Source organism: Gymnodraco acuticeps, unplaced genomic scaffold (genome assembly GCF_902827175.1).
Source record: "Gymnodraco acuticeps unplaced genomic scaffold, fGymAcu1.1, whole genome shotgun sequence".
Taxonomy (NCBI): Eukaryota; Metazoa; Chordata; class Actinopteri; order Perciformes; family Bathydraconidae; genus Gymnodraco; species Gymnodraco acuticeps.
In genome coordinates, this window is record NW_022989810.1 from 5,567,574 (window position 1) to 5,585,375 (window position 17,802).

The 17,802-nt window shown below is 40.9% G+C and overlaps 1 protein-coding gene across 1 annotated transcript in view; it reads right to left on the reverse strand.

The window, feature by feature from the left end:
• Positions 1 to 4,652: 4,652 nt before the first annotated feature.
• The window catches only part of LOC117554100 (galanin receptor type 1-like), a 28,550-nt gene continuing 15,400 nt past the window's right edge, over positions 4,653 to 17,802 (reverse strand). Inside the window, exon 3 of the mRNA XM_034228352.1 lies at positions 4,653 to 5,748. Coding sequence (XP_034084243.1) covers positions 5,434 to 5,748 — 315 coding nt within the window. The 3' untranslated portion in view covers positions 4,653 to 5,433. The remainder of the gene's footprint in view (positions 5,749 to 17,802) is intronic.

Below are 17,802 nucleotides of genomic sequence, written 5' to 3' on the forward strand. Positions count from 1 at the left end.
ACTATTCAAAAAAAATCATGCTTCAAAAAAGTGGGGGGAACGGCGATCCCCCGCATCCAACGACCACTACACACCACTGCTGGGAAGACTCCCAGCAGCTTCTACTGAAACCTTCCGAGTAAATCGCCAGAAGCGCCGACACCTCCTCATCACTCCACCGCTTATGTTTTTCTTTTGTGTTGCCATAAGTTAGTCTCTCTCCATTAGTGCGCTGGGCTAATGCTAATGCTAATAATGTTAATGCCAGCAAATAAAATGGTGGCTTCAAAAAAAAAATTCAGAGTTGTACGGGGCGTGGTTTGCAATTCGCCTAGCCAATCAGAAATTGGAAAATGTTTTCTCCCCAGGAAAGTCCCTGGAACTATCGGAACTATTCCTGGGAAAAGTACTCCGGTGTGAAAGCGCCTATTCACATCACATCCAATGACTGCGCTTATGAACCGCCTATGAGGGCGACCCTTGCGAACAAGATACAGAATGCGTATGAAGACAAAATTGCTAAAGTAAGGGGGGAGGACAGACAAAGATTAATCTTCTATAGAAAAAAGCATATTTATCCACTCCCATGTTTAAAAGGGTATTAAAAACAAAAAATATCCCTTAAATGTCCATTTACAAAACAAATAATTAATCGCGACAATGGACAATCAAAAACATTTATTGGGATTACATTTTTTTATCGATTGGCAACCCTAATAAATATGCATGCCATATTTAAGGTACACATCATACACCATATCCTTTATTTTCTAGTCCCTTGTGTTTTTGTATTTCAGAGGAGGATGTGCATACCATCGCTGCGTCTATGAACCAAAGCATCATATATGCTTTGGTTCATATCTTTCCCATGTAAAAATAATCTAATCTTTATAATCCATTCTTTGCTAATTTAATTGAAAAAGACCCCTTGTTGCTATAGACATGTACAGGGCAAGGCACCATGGGACATGCTGTTTCCTCAGGCCTCTTAGATCATTGGGTTGACTTGATGCCAGGAAATGTAATACACAAAAACTCAGAGGGGAACCCAACTGGTGGGAACCTACCGTGCTATTTTCTTTCTTTTTTCACATCCCATTGTGAGAGTGAGGGAGGTGAGGATTGATGTGTCAGTGAGGCTGAAGAAAAGCTCCTTTTATAGAAGTGAAAGCCTCAATAAGTTGTATTTTGAGATTTTCATTCGTGAGAAAATAGAGGAATTAATAAAAAGGCAGATAGTGACAAAGAAATAAAATATTTTCCTTCAAAAAAATGCAGGACAGGTCAATACAATCATTTAATATCAGTAGCACTGCATAAAGACACAATCAATCGCCTTGATATATTTAAAAATACCATCCAGAGCCTTCAAAGTGTTTTACATGTTACATTTTCAAGCATAAACAGATTAAACATCTGGTAAATAATTTGATTTAGACGACACACTGAATCAATACAGGAAAGAAGGTTGAAAAGACACACCAGGACCACCTCAGTAAAACACATAAAGCACTGAACGCTGTACAAATATTTTCACCCAAAGTCAAATGATGTCGTGAAAGTTGCACTGGAAAAGTTTAAATAAACACTTTGGAATTAAGGGCAGTGAAGAATATATCTGTATTAGTTATTAAGAGATTTTTACATTTGAACATACTGTATTTTCTTTTTTGTTTCACTATAGACTTATTGTTTGTGTGTCAGTAAGAACAAAAATTATTTAAAAAATCTGAAAGTTCAAAGATGTATATATATTATGATTATAAAACCAATGATAACCTTAACCATAACTCGTTTTATTTTATTTTAAATTTGTCTTGCCTTTTAACCCAACAAACATTGAAAATGGGTAATCCATTACTACATTAAAAGGAACCAAAGAAAACTGTCATTTGTTAGCCTTGTGAAAAAAAATGTTTTTCACCTGTCCTTACTGTAGAAAAGTCCTTACACCAAGAGAAGAAAAAAGTCCTTACTGTAGAGAAGAAACATTATTTTTTGTTTATTTACAGAGATATGGTTGACAGGATTTGTTTTCTCTCTTTCCTCTGTTGGCTTCCATATCAAGTGTTTTATTAATGTAATAGGTTATTTATTTCTAAGTCCCTCTAAAAGAGCTGAAACTGGTCCTCCTCCCCTATATGTACATATTATACTGATACCTCCTATGGTTAATACATTACATTAATCTGTGAGATGTAATTGAAAGTGTTCTGCTAACAAAAAATATGTTGTTCATGTGCTCTTTAAGTGGTTATATCTCAGAACACAACACTTAATTTGGGTTTCACACCATTCAGCAACAATAATTAAAAAATGAAGTCCACAACTTCCAAAATATGTGACACTGTAGGTCCAGGTTAAAGGCCTCACATAGTTATAATGATGTTGTGAAACTGAGGTAAAGCTGCTGCGTGGAGGCTTGGCACATCACATACACAAAGCAACATCAGAATTATTTATTTCCACAAGATCTCTTTTTTTATGGTCGGAAAGATGGCTACCAGAAAGGGTGCAAAACAAGCATGGAGCCTTATATGCCCAACATTCCGGCTCATACAGCACAACACAATCTGAAAACTGTTAGCATAGCATAGTGAAGCTTTTACAGGCATATGTGAAAATCAGCTTCGTTGGTACTCAGTAATGACAACCAAATGTAAAATACAGGCTTTAATGCAATGGCAATGGTATGGTGTTTTTTCTCCATATTTACAGATGCAACCTTTTTTTAGCAGTGTTGGGCAATTAACATAAAACTTTTATTTTATTTAACATTGTATCCATTAGTCTATACATTACTGTCATTACCATTATACTTTTTGACAACACCAAAACTCCACATATACACGTAGCATTTTCTGTACTTGTGTAGAAATAAAAAACCGTGTTAGTTTAACAAGGGACCAACCTGTGTGGAGGGGTTCAATAAGGCATGTATCTATTGTAGATTGGTTAGATGGCCATGGTGAGTTGTTTTGTTCCAATGTGCACATTACTTCATCTACTCTGTTTATGGGCCAAGTGAAAAGTCCGACAATATCTGACAAAACTACAATTTGCAAAGTAATTTGATCAAAACGCACTTCAATCGCATTTGAGAATGGAATAGAAACATGACTTCTTATTGATAAGTTAGCTAAATAACCTAGCCCTTGTCTTGCCAGCCAGTCGTGTTACTGGTCACATTGAGATTTCATCCTACTAAAGCAAGGAGGGCTAGGCAGTTTGACACATTTGTATACTTCCCTTAATACACTGCATGTCGTACACTGTGAACACACTAATGCAGTGCATGAATTTGTAATATATAGTGTGTTCTTAAATGGCTTAAATGGCTGCTGGTCCCTCACCAGTAGTGGCGATTTTCTCTGTTAACGATCGTCTCTCTTAACTTGGAAATCTAGCTAGCTAGTATTTCATAACTGTTTTTCCTTTATTCTCTTTTTTTTTATAACTATAATGATCATATGAAGGTGTGCCGTGGAAATAATCTTTTGAATAATTTGTGACCAAACCGTACGGCCCTCAAGGTAATGTTATAAACACACGCAAAAAAGAAAAAAATTAAAGAAATCTAGACCGCAAACAAATTAAACGAAGCGAGTGCCTGTTTTTCCTGGCCAAGGTCAGGGTCCTTGAACACATCACGAGCCTAACGTGTCATCACGTGGTATATGTCTCGTCTGACAGGAGTGCAGTTCTGACGGAGAGCACCGGAACGTCGCTCCGGCACTTCCAAGCAGTACCCATAAGGAGCCGTACACATGCCGCAGTTTTTGCGTGGCTGTGTCTTTAGTTGAAAGCCCGCTGGCGATCTGCTCATCTGTCATACTGATCATACAGTCAATAACTTTGTTGTTATTAGCATCTGGTTTAGCTTTTTTTTTTACAACCAGTGAGGTAAAGGCACATCTTTATATGATCATTATAGCCTAGTTATAAAAAAATAAGAGAATAAAGTAAACGGGTATAAAATATACTATATGACAGCAAACAAAGTTGTTATTAATAAACAAGAATACAGTTTGAAAGGAGAGTGATTTGTAAAATAAAATAAAGAAAAACATTTTGCTTACAGTTCTGTTTCATATGTGTTGAGAGATGTATCCATAGATCTCCTAATGTTGCTCTCAAAGCACCAGATTGATGCTTTTAACTTTAAAAAATCTTCCCGGGGGAGCATGCTAACCCCTAGAGGAGGTTAGCCCCCCCCATTGAAATCACATCCACATGGATAGGAAACTAAATACATTTGCACACATCTTGTGTCCAATATCTTTCTGTGTTGGTGGTCATGCCACAACTCTGCACGTGCATGCATACGCGAGTCATGGTAAGATATCTGGATTCAGAGGTCGCTTTTTCTTTGCACAGCATGAAAGAAAGGCCAAATTAATGGGCTGTGATTTTAGTATTTTTAAGCAGAGGTCAATAATTTGTACGGCCCTCAGAGGATGTTGTAAAAATTGAAATGGCCCTTGAGAGGAAAAAGGTTCCCCACCCCTGATCTAAACACTCAGAGAGTCCTGGAGCTCACCTGAGTCTCTCTCTCTCTCTCTCTCTCTCTCTCTCTCTCTCTCTCTCTCTCTCTCTCTCTCTCTCTCTCTCTCTCTCTCTCTCTCTCTCTCTCTCTCTCTAAATGCGCTATTGCCACACACACACACACAAGCACAAGCACACGTTTATTTCCATGCAACTCTCTGATTGGTCTGGTGTCATGCCTCTGTTGCATTCACTGAACACGGGAAATTACATTCCTGCCGTCCTCTCTTGTGTCATGATGAGGTTCACGCTAAAGCCAGGCGACGCCACTGGTCATAACTGGTCCTGTTCAAACACAATTGTGATCTCTTACTCATACCTCAAAGAACACAATTATGTAAAAGCTCACTGAGTAATGCCCAAAACACTGTTCTTCACACAGAAAAGACCAACAACAGTTTTTACTTCAGCAGATGATGATGCTGTGACATTGGAGTTGATATATATATATATATACAATGCAATAATAATCTTGAAAGAAGACTGCCAATTTACATTTTCAATATGTTTGAAGTCCGAAAGTAAAACAACCTCATAGGTAGGCCTATAGTATTTTGACCTTTAGTAAATTCTGTCTCCAATCAAAGTCATTTTTATTTAGATAGAGGGTTATTTGGTGGGTGAAGGACTCCACCGTTTATTATGAAAGAGAGACACAGACACTGATCAAAGACGTAATCAAAGAGTAATCATGCCCTGCAGCTACAGTGGCTTTATCTCCTCTGGTCCAATAATGAACAGCGCTTATGTGGAACAATATAGCTGCAGCAATATCCAAGCAACCACACTTACCTAGAGCAAAAGGTCCACACACCAACTCATGTCCTATGGCTCTTTCATTATGACTTTACATTGAGTTTCAGTGGGATGGTAGGTATTCAATTTGAGCCACCATCCCCACCTCCTATGTCAGACGTTGGTGCAGTTAGTCGAGGGTGGGGTGTCCGCCTTGCTGCGAATCTCTTTGAGGTCGTTGAGCGGGGAGTCGCCGATCTGGCATTTGAACACCTGCTTGTAGGCCTTCCTGAAGTTCTCCGACAGGAAAGCATAGATGACCGGGTTCACAGAGGAGTTGCTGTACGCCAGGCAGTGGGCGGCCACCCGAAACACGAAGGAGGCCTGGTTCAGTGGGAATTCCCCAAACTCCGCCCACAGGTGGACGATGTGGTGAGGGAGCCAAGAGATGCAGAACACCACCACCACCACCAGGACCGTCTGAGCAGTCTGGGAGATACAAATGGGGGATACAGAGAGAGATTTAGTCAGGTAACGGCAACAACATTACTCAGAGAATCAACATTTGTACTTAGGTTTAAATGAAAATCAAAATGACCATGCTTGTTTGTTAATTTCTCAGTGTTAGCTTGTTACCTTTTTAGCTCTATGGGATGCCCTTGCATGTTGAGATATTTCCATACAAATGGCAATAGTTGTAGCTGGGTAGTAAATTCTCCAAACATTTACAAATGTCTTATGCTTTGATACGAGTCCTAGTTTAAATTTCATCACAGGTAATTTTTTGATTTCAGACAGTTTGGTAAATGTAGGTCGGATATTGTCTCTTCTTTTAGCTCTATTTACCAACTTCTGAAAAACATATCCAGCTTTTTAGAAACTAAATCAACCACCATGTTCACTTGCTAGAAACTAACTGATAATAATGAGACCAAATGAATAAAACCTTGAGCAGAAATATATACGAAAATGCACCATTAAAGGGCCCATGTCATGCTTTTCCGGTTATTACCCGTCCCCTTGTGTGTTATGAAGGTTTTTATGCATGTAAACGGTCTGCAGTGTCAAAAACCCTCAAAGTACACCCTGTAGCGAGTAAAACTCTAACACAGAAAAGACCTGTCTATGCTGCCCCTAAACGCCTCGTTGGAGATTTCTCATTTTCCATTGTTTACTTCCTGGGTACTGTGACGTGTGAACACCCAGAGTCCACACCCTCTGCCAGCAGAACATATACTGTTGGAAGCTCAGGTTCAGTTCAAAATTGTATCCAGTCATGCCAACGAGGGTCTGTGTCCTGTATTGTGAGGGGAAATCTTCAATACATGCCTTACCGAGGGCAGAACCACGACAAAGTCAGTGGTTGAAATGTATTTTTAACACTGTTCCTTCAGATGTTCGAGCCGGTATTAATAATAATAATAATAATAACTTGGATTTCTATAGCGCCTTTCATAATACCCAAGGTCGCTTTACAAGGAAGAACAGGAGTATAAACAAACATAACATAACAAAAGGCAGTCAGATAAAACAACAAATAGATTTGGGGCCGAAGTCCTTGGCAGACAGATGGGACTTGAGGGCCCTTTTGAAGGCGTCAAGTGTGGGGATGTTGTGGATCTCCACTGAAGAACGATGCTGTTCCTACTTTGTTTGGACCAGCGGGAGATTCGGGTACACAACCTGTAAGTATTCATTGTTGTTTGTGTATTTATGATGTTTAAAACAAACAAGGTATCTCCCACGACTGTTTAAATGGGTAAACGTTTTTCGGGCGAACTGGGACTACAAATCAGCCCGGGACTCTCGACCTCCCACTTCGGTACCGCAAGTAATTACCGCTAGTTAATTGTCAATGGGGGGGGGTGCTAATGACTTATCCGACCCACTTCAGTACCGGCCCATCAGGATTCGTCCCGAACGTCCCGATGGACGCCCCTGGACTCAGTGCTAACTGGGCTAACTAATGGCGCGTTTCCACTGCAGGCCTCGCTCGGTTTGGTTAGGCCTTATTAGGGCCGGCTCACTTTAATGCTGCGCTTCCATTACAGTTTAGGAACTGGGGTAGTTACTATAGTAACGCAGTGTAGGCGAAGCCGTGACGTCATCTTCAATGAGAGCCCCAGAAAAACAACACAGCTGTTAGCTCTTAGCACTCAGAACTCACAGCTCTTCATATCTGTTCAGAAACTAGACAAAAGTTAAACAAGTACAAACCACAGACTGCCTGTGTCATGGCGAATATAGTCGCTGGTTTATTTATGTCTGTATAGGCCGTTGTTGTGAGTGTGGACGGTCGGAGCATATATAACGTTAGCTTAGCCAAGCTCCATTTAGAAAACACGCATTTTAAAATGGTTTTTCGCCTGCCGTCTGTCTGCAGACTTGTCAAAGCATTAATTCATGGTTTTTACTAACCGGTATCAGTATGTTGTTACTTCGGCATCATTTTGAAACGTGTATTACAATTAAATCACGGTCAAATATGTTCATCTTGTTGTAGTTGTAGCCCCCTTGCCAGCGATTCTCTCTCTAGTTTAGCATACTCAGCCCGACTCAGCCTGGTTGTTCCTGGCCCTAGTACCACGATTTTATGGGGCCAGAAAAACTGTGAATTAGGACCCGCTAGTCGGTACTAGGCCAAGTGGAAACGCAACCAAAAACGGGCCCCGCACGGCTCGGCACACTTAAGGCGAGCTACCCGCTGCAGTGGAAATGCGCCATAAGTAAGTTGCTAGCGTTTTCATATATCAACTCCAATGTCAGCAGATGGCCTTACATGTATCTCATAGCAGGAGAATGTCTGCATTCACACATGAAATACTCATAGACAGTATACTCCGGGGAATTTACCGTACGGTCTGTCGTGAAACTTAATTACATTATAGTTGGCGTTCCTAGCGTGTATGCTACCGAGCTAAAAAAGAAGGCTACCAAGAGCTAGACATGAGTTTGCTAGGGAAAACATTGTTTTTATGCCAGCCACAATGAATGACCGAACGTAGCAGACTACCCGTAGGCCTATAAGATTGCAATTGTAAACATGTTCTTGCTAGCCTAATATGAACCACTAGCTGTTGTTCATAGTAGGTTGGCATATTACACTGAACAACTAGCAAACGTAGGTTAGCATATTAATCTAGCTGGCAAGCTAACGAACCTAAAACAACTAAGTTTCTCTAATATTTTGTGATTTGCATTTGATTTCGTCCAGCCAGATCAGGAAACTCCTTGCGTATCCGGCGGCGGCCAACACATAACGGGATGACCACTCTGATGCCTCGTCCTAAAAAGCCACAGCACTAGAGATGGGCGAGTCATGATTCATCCGGATCATTAACCCGGATCCTAGTAATGAGCCGGTCGTGACGAGTCTCCCTCTCGATTAACCCGAGTCCTTTGAGTCCTACACCTGATGTGACGTAACAATTAAAACTATAAATTGCGTCACTCTTTACTCTCTTTATAACGTGTACAATCACATTACAACGTTGTTGTATCAAGAGATCCAGCAGACTCGTCGCCATGCACGAATCAACAGCAAATTCAGCCCCTCCTCCGGCTCCCGCGAGAGTCCCGTGAGCCGTGAGTGAGCCATGAGTCGTTGGACTCGCGGGAGCCGTGAGTGAGCCGTGAGCCGTGAGTGAGCCGTGAGTGAGCCGTGAGTCCGCAAATCTCTGAGTCTGCTGCGACTCGTCGAGGGAGCCGTGGGACTCGCGGGAGCCGTGGGACTCGCGCGAGCCGGAGGAGGGGCTGAGTCTGCTGTAGATTCGTGCATGGGGACGAGTCTGCTGGATCTCTGGATCTGCTGCCTGCTATATGTTACGGCTCTGAGTCCTCGTAGGCTACTGGTCTCTCTCGATCATTGACCTGGATTCACGGATCCCGCGATTTTTCCGGCTCTAAATTAAGTTTCAGTGTAGACTTCTAACAAAATGGTCATGTTGTGCAACAGTCTCCTGTAATAATATCTGCATTTCCAATAAGGATCTTACTTGGAAACTCGTTTATTTTGAACATGGCACACAAAAAGAAACAAATGATAGAAAATTGCAAAACAGTTAGAATATATAAAATGTAATTATACAATTATTATTATTATTATTATTATTATTATTATTATTATTAAATGAAAACACAATTGTGCAAAATTAGCTTAAGTACAGGAACATATTAAAATAACTATATACATATAATGCAAAACACTTATTTTTAAAAATGCACACAAACACACATGTTTTATTAAAGCAAAAGACACTGTGTAGCGGAGGTTAATGTAACGTTAGTTTAATATGCTGGTTAAATGCAACAACTTTTCGGTTTCACCGGTAGGATTTCTACGGTCTTGGTCATGCTGACTCATATGACTCAAATGACTCGTATGATCCGGATCTCTTCAATGATTGACTCAGAAGACTCCGAGTCCATAAAATGATCCGGATTTGCCATCTCTACACAGCACCAGCTTACAAAGCTGCGATAGGCAAGATGCCGAAAATGCCTATAAGGGGAGGAATGGATGATATACAGTGTATATATGTACATTTTGCACATTTCTAAAAATAAAGTTTGATGGAAATACTTAGTAGCCTTTCTTCCCTGAATTATTTGCTCCTATAACATATCATTCATATATAGCAAACCATGATTTGATTTTTCATCAAACACAGTAGTAGTTTATTACAGGTAAGAATAACTTACTCTTCTTCCGTTCTACGGGTCCATAATCGAATCTGTACATGTTATGGAGGTTCTGCAGGGTGTATGGGTTGAGACAGTTTGGCTCTAGTCCTGGGTGGTGTACCATGCACATAATAGGTGCTGGGACTTGGTTCATTCGTGTTACAACTAGGGTGACCAGATGTCCCGCTTTGCGGAGAAGGTCCTCGCTGCGGAACGTGGAATGGGGCGGGGTCGGATAAAAGGCGGGGTTGGATGTCCGACCCCACCCAGAGAAGAGTTACGACATCTCCGTTCACTCCAATGGACCAGTTTTTTTACAGCAATGGCGGATCGCGGAGCCTCTCAGTAGTTCCCCGGAAGTTAGCTTGCTGCTAACTTCCGGGAAACTATTGAGAGGATCTGCGGCTAGCAGCGCAGTAGAGTTGTAGCATAATAGACCGTTCGTGATGGACGTTTAAAGGTAAGAAGACGTTTAAAGATTTATATTGCGGATATTATCAGAACATCTGAATCAAATTAACTACACATGTGTATTAAAGGATGTTAGTGGTAGTAGTATAATATAGTTAACGTTACACAATAATAAGGAAGAGAGCTATTTTTGTGATACATCGCTATTGATATGGATTTAGAGTGGATATTTGAGACTTCCAAACAGTAAACAAAAACATAACTTATGGGTGAGTGTTTTTAGCAGTCATATTATGTCCTTGTGATTCTGTTGATTATTACCTGTCTGTATTATGTTGCAGCTCAGCTGATTTTGGATTGATGGCAAAGGGAGAGGGACTTAAGTGAGTGAAAACACAAGGTAAGTTTAAAATAGGTCAGCAATTTCCCATCCTCTAGGTTGCTAGATGTATCTAACCCTTTCTCCTGTCTCCCTCTTTCAGCACAAGAACCCCAGGGGGATTCAATGGAGCCTGAAGACCTGCAATGAGACCCTCACCCTGCACCTGAGTCTCAACTCCCAGAGCTTTGCAAGCCTCTCCCTGTTCCTTATTTTGATTAAACAGACGTTAAGCTTCCCAATGGTGTGGTCTTTGTTTTGTGAAAAATATGATTACCTCACATATGTTGTTGCTGTTGTTGTCTTTTGTGTCGGACTATTTAATGTTTTTTGAGCAGTGCATTGATAAAGAAAACCTTAAGGTTCATGCCTGTTTTGAAGAGCGCGGTTGAATGTTTGCATCAGCAAAGCCTTTCACTGTTGTATAGATGTTTTTTTTATATACTTGTTTTTTTTAAAAATATTTACTGTATTTGCTTTTTCGGTTCTGTTATCTTAATGATTGTTCTGTTATATGATACATGTTGTAAATAATAAATGCTTTTTCTATCATTCTATGAAATGAAGTGCAATGTATCATTTGAATTATATGGACTAGATATGAGTATGCACAGAACTGACTAAATGAATAATCAATTAAAACAAATATTAAATAATGAACTTAAATACACTAATATATAAAATATGACTTTTTATACCACATTGCACATGTGGTATAAAAAGGTATATTTAAATACATTCATGTATTTAATTAGTATGAAGTTTTTATATTTAGTTTTTTAATTATATTTAGTCGAGTGCATATTTGTATTTGTACTTCTTGTAGTTGTCCAGCAGATGATGCTGTTTGTCTCATTAGGATATCCATACACCCCGCCCATCGGACGTCCAGCCCCGCCCACATCTGACCACGCCCCATTCCGCGTGCTGCAGTCAGGGCCTATAGGCTTTGCGCGGGACTGCACCATGGATGTATAATAAGAACTGGATACAGCGTGGGAGGCGGGGCCTCATTCATTCCTATGAGAGTTGCTCAATGGCGCATGATGACAAAATGGCAACAACTTTTGAGAGAGCGAAACGTCACAGATTAACCGGCATGCCTGAGAAGTACCCGTATGTGCACTCATAGAGCATACGCAACTTTAACACGCTGCCCAAAAGGCTCGTTCACATTAAGCACGTGAATTTGCGTACACGTAACAGCACCGCGCGTTCATGACAGCATGGTACTGGATTTATATTAACGAGGCGGCAGTTAGCAGAGCGGCTAGCTAGTAAATTATGCTAAATTACACATCAATCGTTATGTACTTTTATATTACGCTGACATCAGGATCTAGTGATATCCAAGCAACAGAGCTTCATTTAGCATGATACTTGTGTGGGTTGTACATGAAACCACTTGGTAATATATACAAATGTATATTGCCTGTTATGATCAATTGTGAGTTAAAACTTTATCTAAAAAGTAAAGCTAATGATGGATTACTGTGGTGGAGTTAAAATAACAATAGCCTATTTATTTTTGAAATGTGATGGAGTAAAAGGATAGTAACTGTGATTATTCATGTTAAGTAGCCCACAAGTAACTAAAACAATTGCAAGTGCAATAAGAAGCTACAGGAACGTTAATCTACGTCGGTAATATTAACTTTATTTAATACAACATTTACGGTACAAGATTTACATCATACAGCCCATGTAGTATACTATTTTACAAATGATGAATTACAGCAAACATGTGCAATATATCCATTATTACAGCTCCGTGGGCTGGCAGTAAGGCGATATGGTCCGTTGTTATTGTGCATCCATGGGTAAAGAGAAACTCATGTAGTATTGAACACGTAACCTGAACGTGCCGGGCAGCGCGGTCCCGTGGGTTAGATGCACGTTCATAATGCCGAGGGAAATAACTCTCAGAATAACGTTATTAGCACATTTTTACAACTTGAGGAACCAATGTTTTTAATAAGGGCTATACAAACGTTCATACTGGGTAGTTTATTTAGTTTAAAAAAAAATATCCAACGAGTTACAGACCACTCTTTCCCAATGTAAGTCAATGGGAAAAAGTGTTTCCGTTGCAGCAACCTAAAGGAAGTGTAGTTTGACCAGCACGAATATTCTCATCAGACTCCGGCGCACTTCATGGGGGCTTGGACTGCACAGCATTTTCACGACTTTTGGTGCGTCCCACAAATTGAGACGATGTCCTGCATATTTCATTTTGATTGGCTAAAACGCTTTTCTTAAAATCAGATTTATCCAATGGCTGTTGATAAAGCAGGGAAGGCTATCATCACTGGGGTGTGTTTGCTGTCAATCAATCTGTAACACACTGCGGGTGCTGGTCAAGTGTTAACCAATGAGAGTAACTCACTCACACCCCCACCCCCCCCCCGCCAAACAACAACAACAAAAGTCAGTCAATAACGCAGGCGACGCAGCAGGTTTTGGAAAATGGAGGAAACTGAAACTACAGCTAAGAAGAAAAGAAGATGCACATACAACAAAGACTGGGAAGACACTTATCCGTGGGTGAAGCCAGTGCAGGGTGACTCTCAGAGAGTTTTTTGCAATCTTTGCAAGAGTAATTTTTACAATTTCACATGGCAGTGAATACGACGTCAAAAGACACCGAGAATGCGATTCTCACAAGAAACGTGTCGCTCAAAAAGAGACATCCCACTCTATGGAGACATTCCTACTCAAAACAAAAAATGATGGCCACTCAGACAAGGTAACAGTAGCAGAAATAACCAGTGTTTACCATACAGTGCAACACTCCCAATCATACCGGTCAAATTACTGTGGTAACAAGCTAGCGCCGACCATTTTTCCAGACTCTGAGATAGTAAAGAAAATGTTATGTGGACATACAAAAGCAGCTTGCCCCTGCCTCTGTGGAGAGTTGTTTGGCAGAGTTAAAGACACCAGTGGCTCTAGGTGGCAAAATAGCCCACACACTGTGTGGGGGGGGGGATACTAAATTGTTTACTGCATTTTGACTTGACTTTCTGTCATTGTTTATTGGATGCTGTTGAATAGATCAAATGAAACAGAATATAAATAGAGATTTTTTTTCCGGGGGGGGGTGTGTGTGTGTGTGTGTGCTGTTGAGAGGGTGTCCCACATTGTCCCACACAAACATACTCCTTGTCCCACATTTGGTTTGTTGGGACCTGGTCACCCTAGTTACAACCTATAGGAAGGTAAGATATTTGTAACATAACACATTTAGCAATTAAACCAACTATGGCAAGGTTTACAAAATAAACATTCAATTACTAAGGAAGAAATAAAAGGGCAAATAATAGTCGACTCTATTGACTTGACAAATATATGGTGTATATCTTGGCATATAATGTTGTGTGCTACTGTTGGTGTTTTCAGCTAGCTGGCTACATAATGTTGTAACTGTCAGCTAGGCTACCTTTCTAATTTATTTGCAACAGACGTTTTCCACTTTGGTAGGCATCATGGCGCAGTTTCCACAAGTACACCTAAATAACAACAGTTGTAGGTACAGTTCGGTTAGTTAGCGGACAAACTTGTTACTGTGATGTAGATTAATGATGCAGTTCTAACATCTGAAATGTAAGGGCGATACTAAATAAAAACTTTCCACTGTGAAACCGTCTGCTCTAGTCTAGTTTGGGACGGTGGATCAGGTCTATCACGTTGGTCTGTCTCACTTTCAGGATCGAACTCCGGTTCAAACATATACAAAGTCAGTCAATGCTTTCCAAAAGCACGAGCAGTGAACTCCAGGCCCACGTGACTGAACTCAAAATTGAAAGAAACAGACTAAGAAATGACGTAAGCTCCATGATCAAAACTGCCAAAAAGAATTTCATCAATGTCAAAACTGAGGAAAAAAAAAATAAACCCCATGAACTTTGGAAATTACTCAATAACCAGCTTGGCTGCAGTAAAAAACTCAAAACGAGATTTTCTAACTTAAACATAAAGACAGATAACAGGCTCATCACAGACAAACTGGATGTGGCCAAGTACTTGAACATTTTTTTCACAAACATAGCCACAACTCTTGTAAATAAATTACCCTCCCACTCAGGGCTTTTTGGAGTAGATCACATCATGACCTGCTACAAAAACCTAGGGGTACGCAAAGATGATTTCAGTCTAGCAAGGGTAACAACAGCAGAGGTACTCATTAAACTGAGCGCCCTCCAACCTAACAAGGCCACTGGCCACGACAATATCCCCTCCAAATTCCTCAGAGACACAGCAACCGCCATCTCACCAGTCATAGCTCACATAATTAACCTCTCCATAAAACAGGGAAAAGTACCCAAAGACTTCAAAATTGCAAGAGTAACCCCCCTGCACAAAAAGGGCAGCAAATTGGACCCAGGCAACTACCGCCCGTTGCCTGTTTCTATACTTACCTCCATCTCGAAAGTCATGGAAAAAATAGTATATGAACAGGTCGAAAAGTACCTCGCGGAAAATAAACTAATCTATGAATTTCAATCTGGCTTTAGAACATCCCACTCCACTGACACATGCCTTCTTTATTTGAGTGACCACATCAAACAAGAGGTGGACGAGGGCAAGTACTGCGGCATGGTGATGCTGGACCTACAAAAGGCTTTCGACACTGTCAATGACCCCATTCTGATTGACAAGCTAAAAGCAATTGGTTTTGATAAACTATCGGTGAGCTGGATGCAATCCTACCTGGAGGGGAGAGAACAGATGGTGGAGGTAAACAGTACTCTGTCCCCCCCCCTCCCAGTGAGCTGTGGTGTTCCACAAGGAAGCATATTATGTCCGTTACTGTTCCTAATTTATGTAAATGACATGTCATCAGCATGTGACTGCAACTTGTTCCTGTTCGCGGACGACTCAGCCCTGCTGGTCTCTGACAGGAACAGGTTGCAGGTTGAAAAAAACCCTCAGCTCCGAGCTCGGCAGAATCTGCACCTGGCTCGCCGATAATAAATTATCATTACACCTGGGTAAAACAGAGTCCATTCTCTTCGGTTCGAAACATAATCTCAGCAAATCCGACGACTTCTCAGTTGCAGTGGGCGACATTATTGTCACAAGTAAGAAGGAAATTACACCTAGGATCTATTCTTGAGGCAAACCTCTCCAGTGACAAAATGGCATCCAATGTAATAAAAAAAGTCAATCAAAGAACTAGATTCCTATACCGGATCTCCTCTCTGGTAAACAAAAACACCCTGAAAACTCTGGCAGGAGCACTCATTCAAGGGTACTATGACTATGCTTGCACGTCATGGTACCATAGCACCTCCAAGGCGCTAAAAATAAAACTTCAAACATCGCAAAATAAACTGGTCAGACTACTGCTTGACCTTTCATCTAGAACCCACCTCACCTCTGCCCACTTTGACAACCTAGGATGGCTTAGAGTAGACGACAGAGTACAGCTACTTGCAATGGGCCTGGTCTACAAGATCCACTACACCTCTATGGTACCCATGTACATGTCAAAATTCTTCCCAAAGGTCAAGGAATACCATGATCATAACACCAGAGGGAGCTCCACAAATCATGTGAAACCCAGATTTGGCACAAAAAAGGGGGAATACACGTTTCGCAATTATGCCACATCAAGGTGGAACGCTCTTCCCACAACTGTAAAGGAAAGTAAAACTATACTTACCTTCAAAACCTCTCTCAAAGAGCACCTTCGGGGGAGAGCATTGCAAAACTGGCCCCGGTAATGGTACAAATCTCAACCTGTCGTTCAATGGACAGCTTCCCCCCCCGCCATCTATGTATATACTCGCATTTTAGACTCTGTTACTAACTGTATATCTGTAGACTTGGTATGTCTTAAATGTCCGGTTAGGATGTATTAGAACGAAATCTAAAATGAAAATTGTAAACAAGCAATCTGTATGTAAAAAAACCACCTGTATGTAAATTGTAAATAAGCCATCTGTATGTCAAATATGTCTTATATGTCTTAAATGACATGATGAATTGGAAATGGGGGACCCTGATGTAAAGAAGACGAAAGTCTTTCTCTGGTCTGCATCCCCTTAACAATTGTATGTTTTGAGCTGTACTGTACTGTACCCAATATACAAGCTGTTAATAAACTTTTCAATCAATCAAAACAGCTGTACCGACGCCATTGTAAAACTTATGTTCCACTCAGAGCCGAAAAATGCGGAGCCTCTCTGGTGGTTGACTAATCAGAACAGAGTGGCCGAGCTGACCAATCGGAGCACACTGGGCTCACAGGGAGGGGGGGGGGGGGCAGGAGCTCCAACAAGCCGACACAGAGCTCAAATGAGAGTCGAATTACGTTGAAAAATTAAAAGAGAGAGGGGGAAAAGAAACCCCTCAGAGATCCTCAATTAAACTGGTTAATTTATTGGAAAACATTCAATGTTGTCACCAAGCGGCAAACTCTGGGGAAGAGCTGGGACGCCAATACGGAAGTGCCACACACTGCAGTTCATATATTGGCCGATAGGCGATGACTGCAGAAAGGAGCAATTTCCATAGACCCTCATGTTAAAATGCCCAACTTTACAGCAGAAAAAAACATGTTTCTACCCCTGGCTGCAATACATATTATTATGGATAAAGTTAAATTCCACCTTCATGATTATGGATATGTGAGTGAATTGTTTTCTAACACGACCCTTTTATTTATATTAGGTCTTAAAGTTTTTGCATAAATTAGGGCGTGCTCACATTGAGTGACAGCTCTGTCAAGTGAATGCTGCTGCTAGCTTCTTGTCTCTCTGCTAGCTGCTCTGTGAAGCTACAGGCACTCTGCCTGCTCAGTTCATCCAGGGAACACAACTTGACCCCGGCCGTGTTTGTTTGTTCTTCATGCTTATATCGGATCGAACTATTGTGACTCGCTCTGCGGTTGAAACAGACGGTGCATGAATGCGGTTTTGCGGTAAGTGAAATTCGAGTACTTTATTTATGTGTTAATGATTTTAATCAGCTACGTAATGAATGTTAAGGCTTGGGTTAGCGTGTAAGCGAGTGGTAGCTACATCGGTGCTAACGATGCTAATCGTAGCCTCCAAGTTAAAATCATA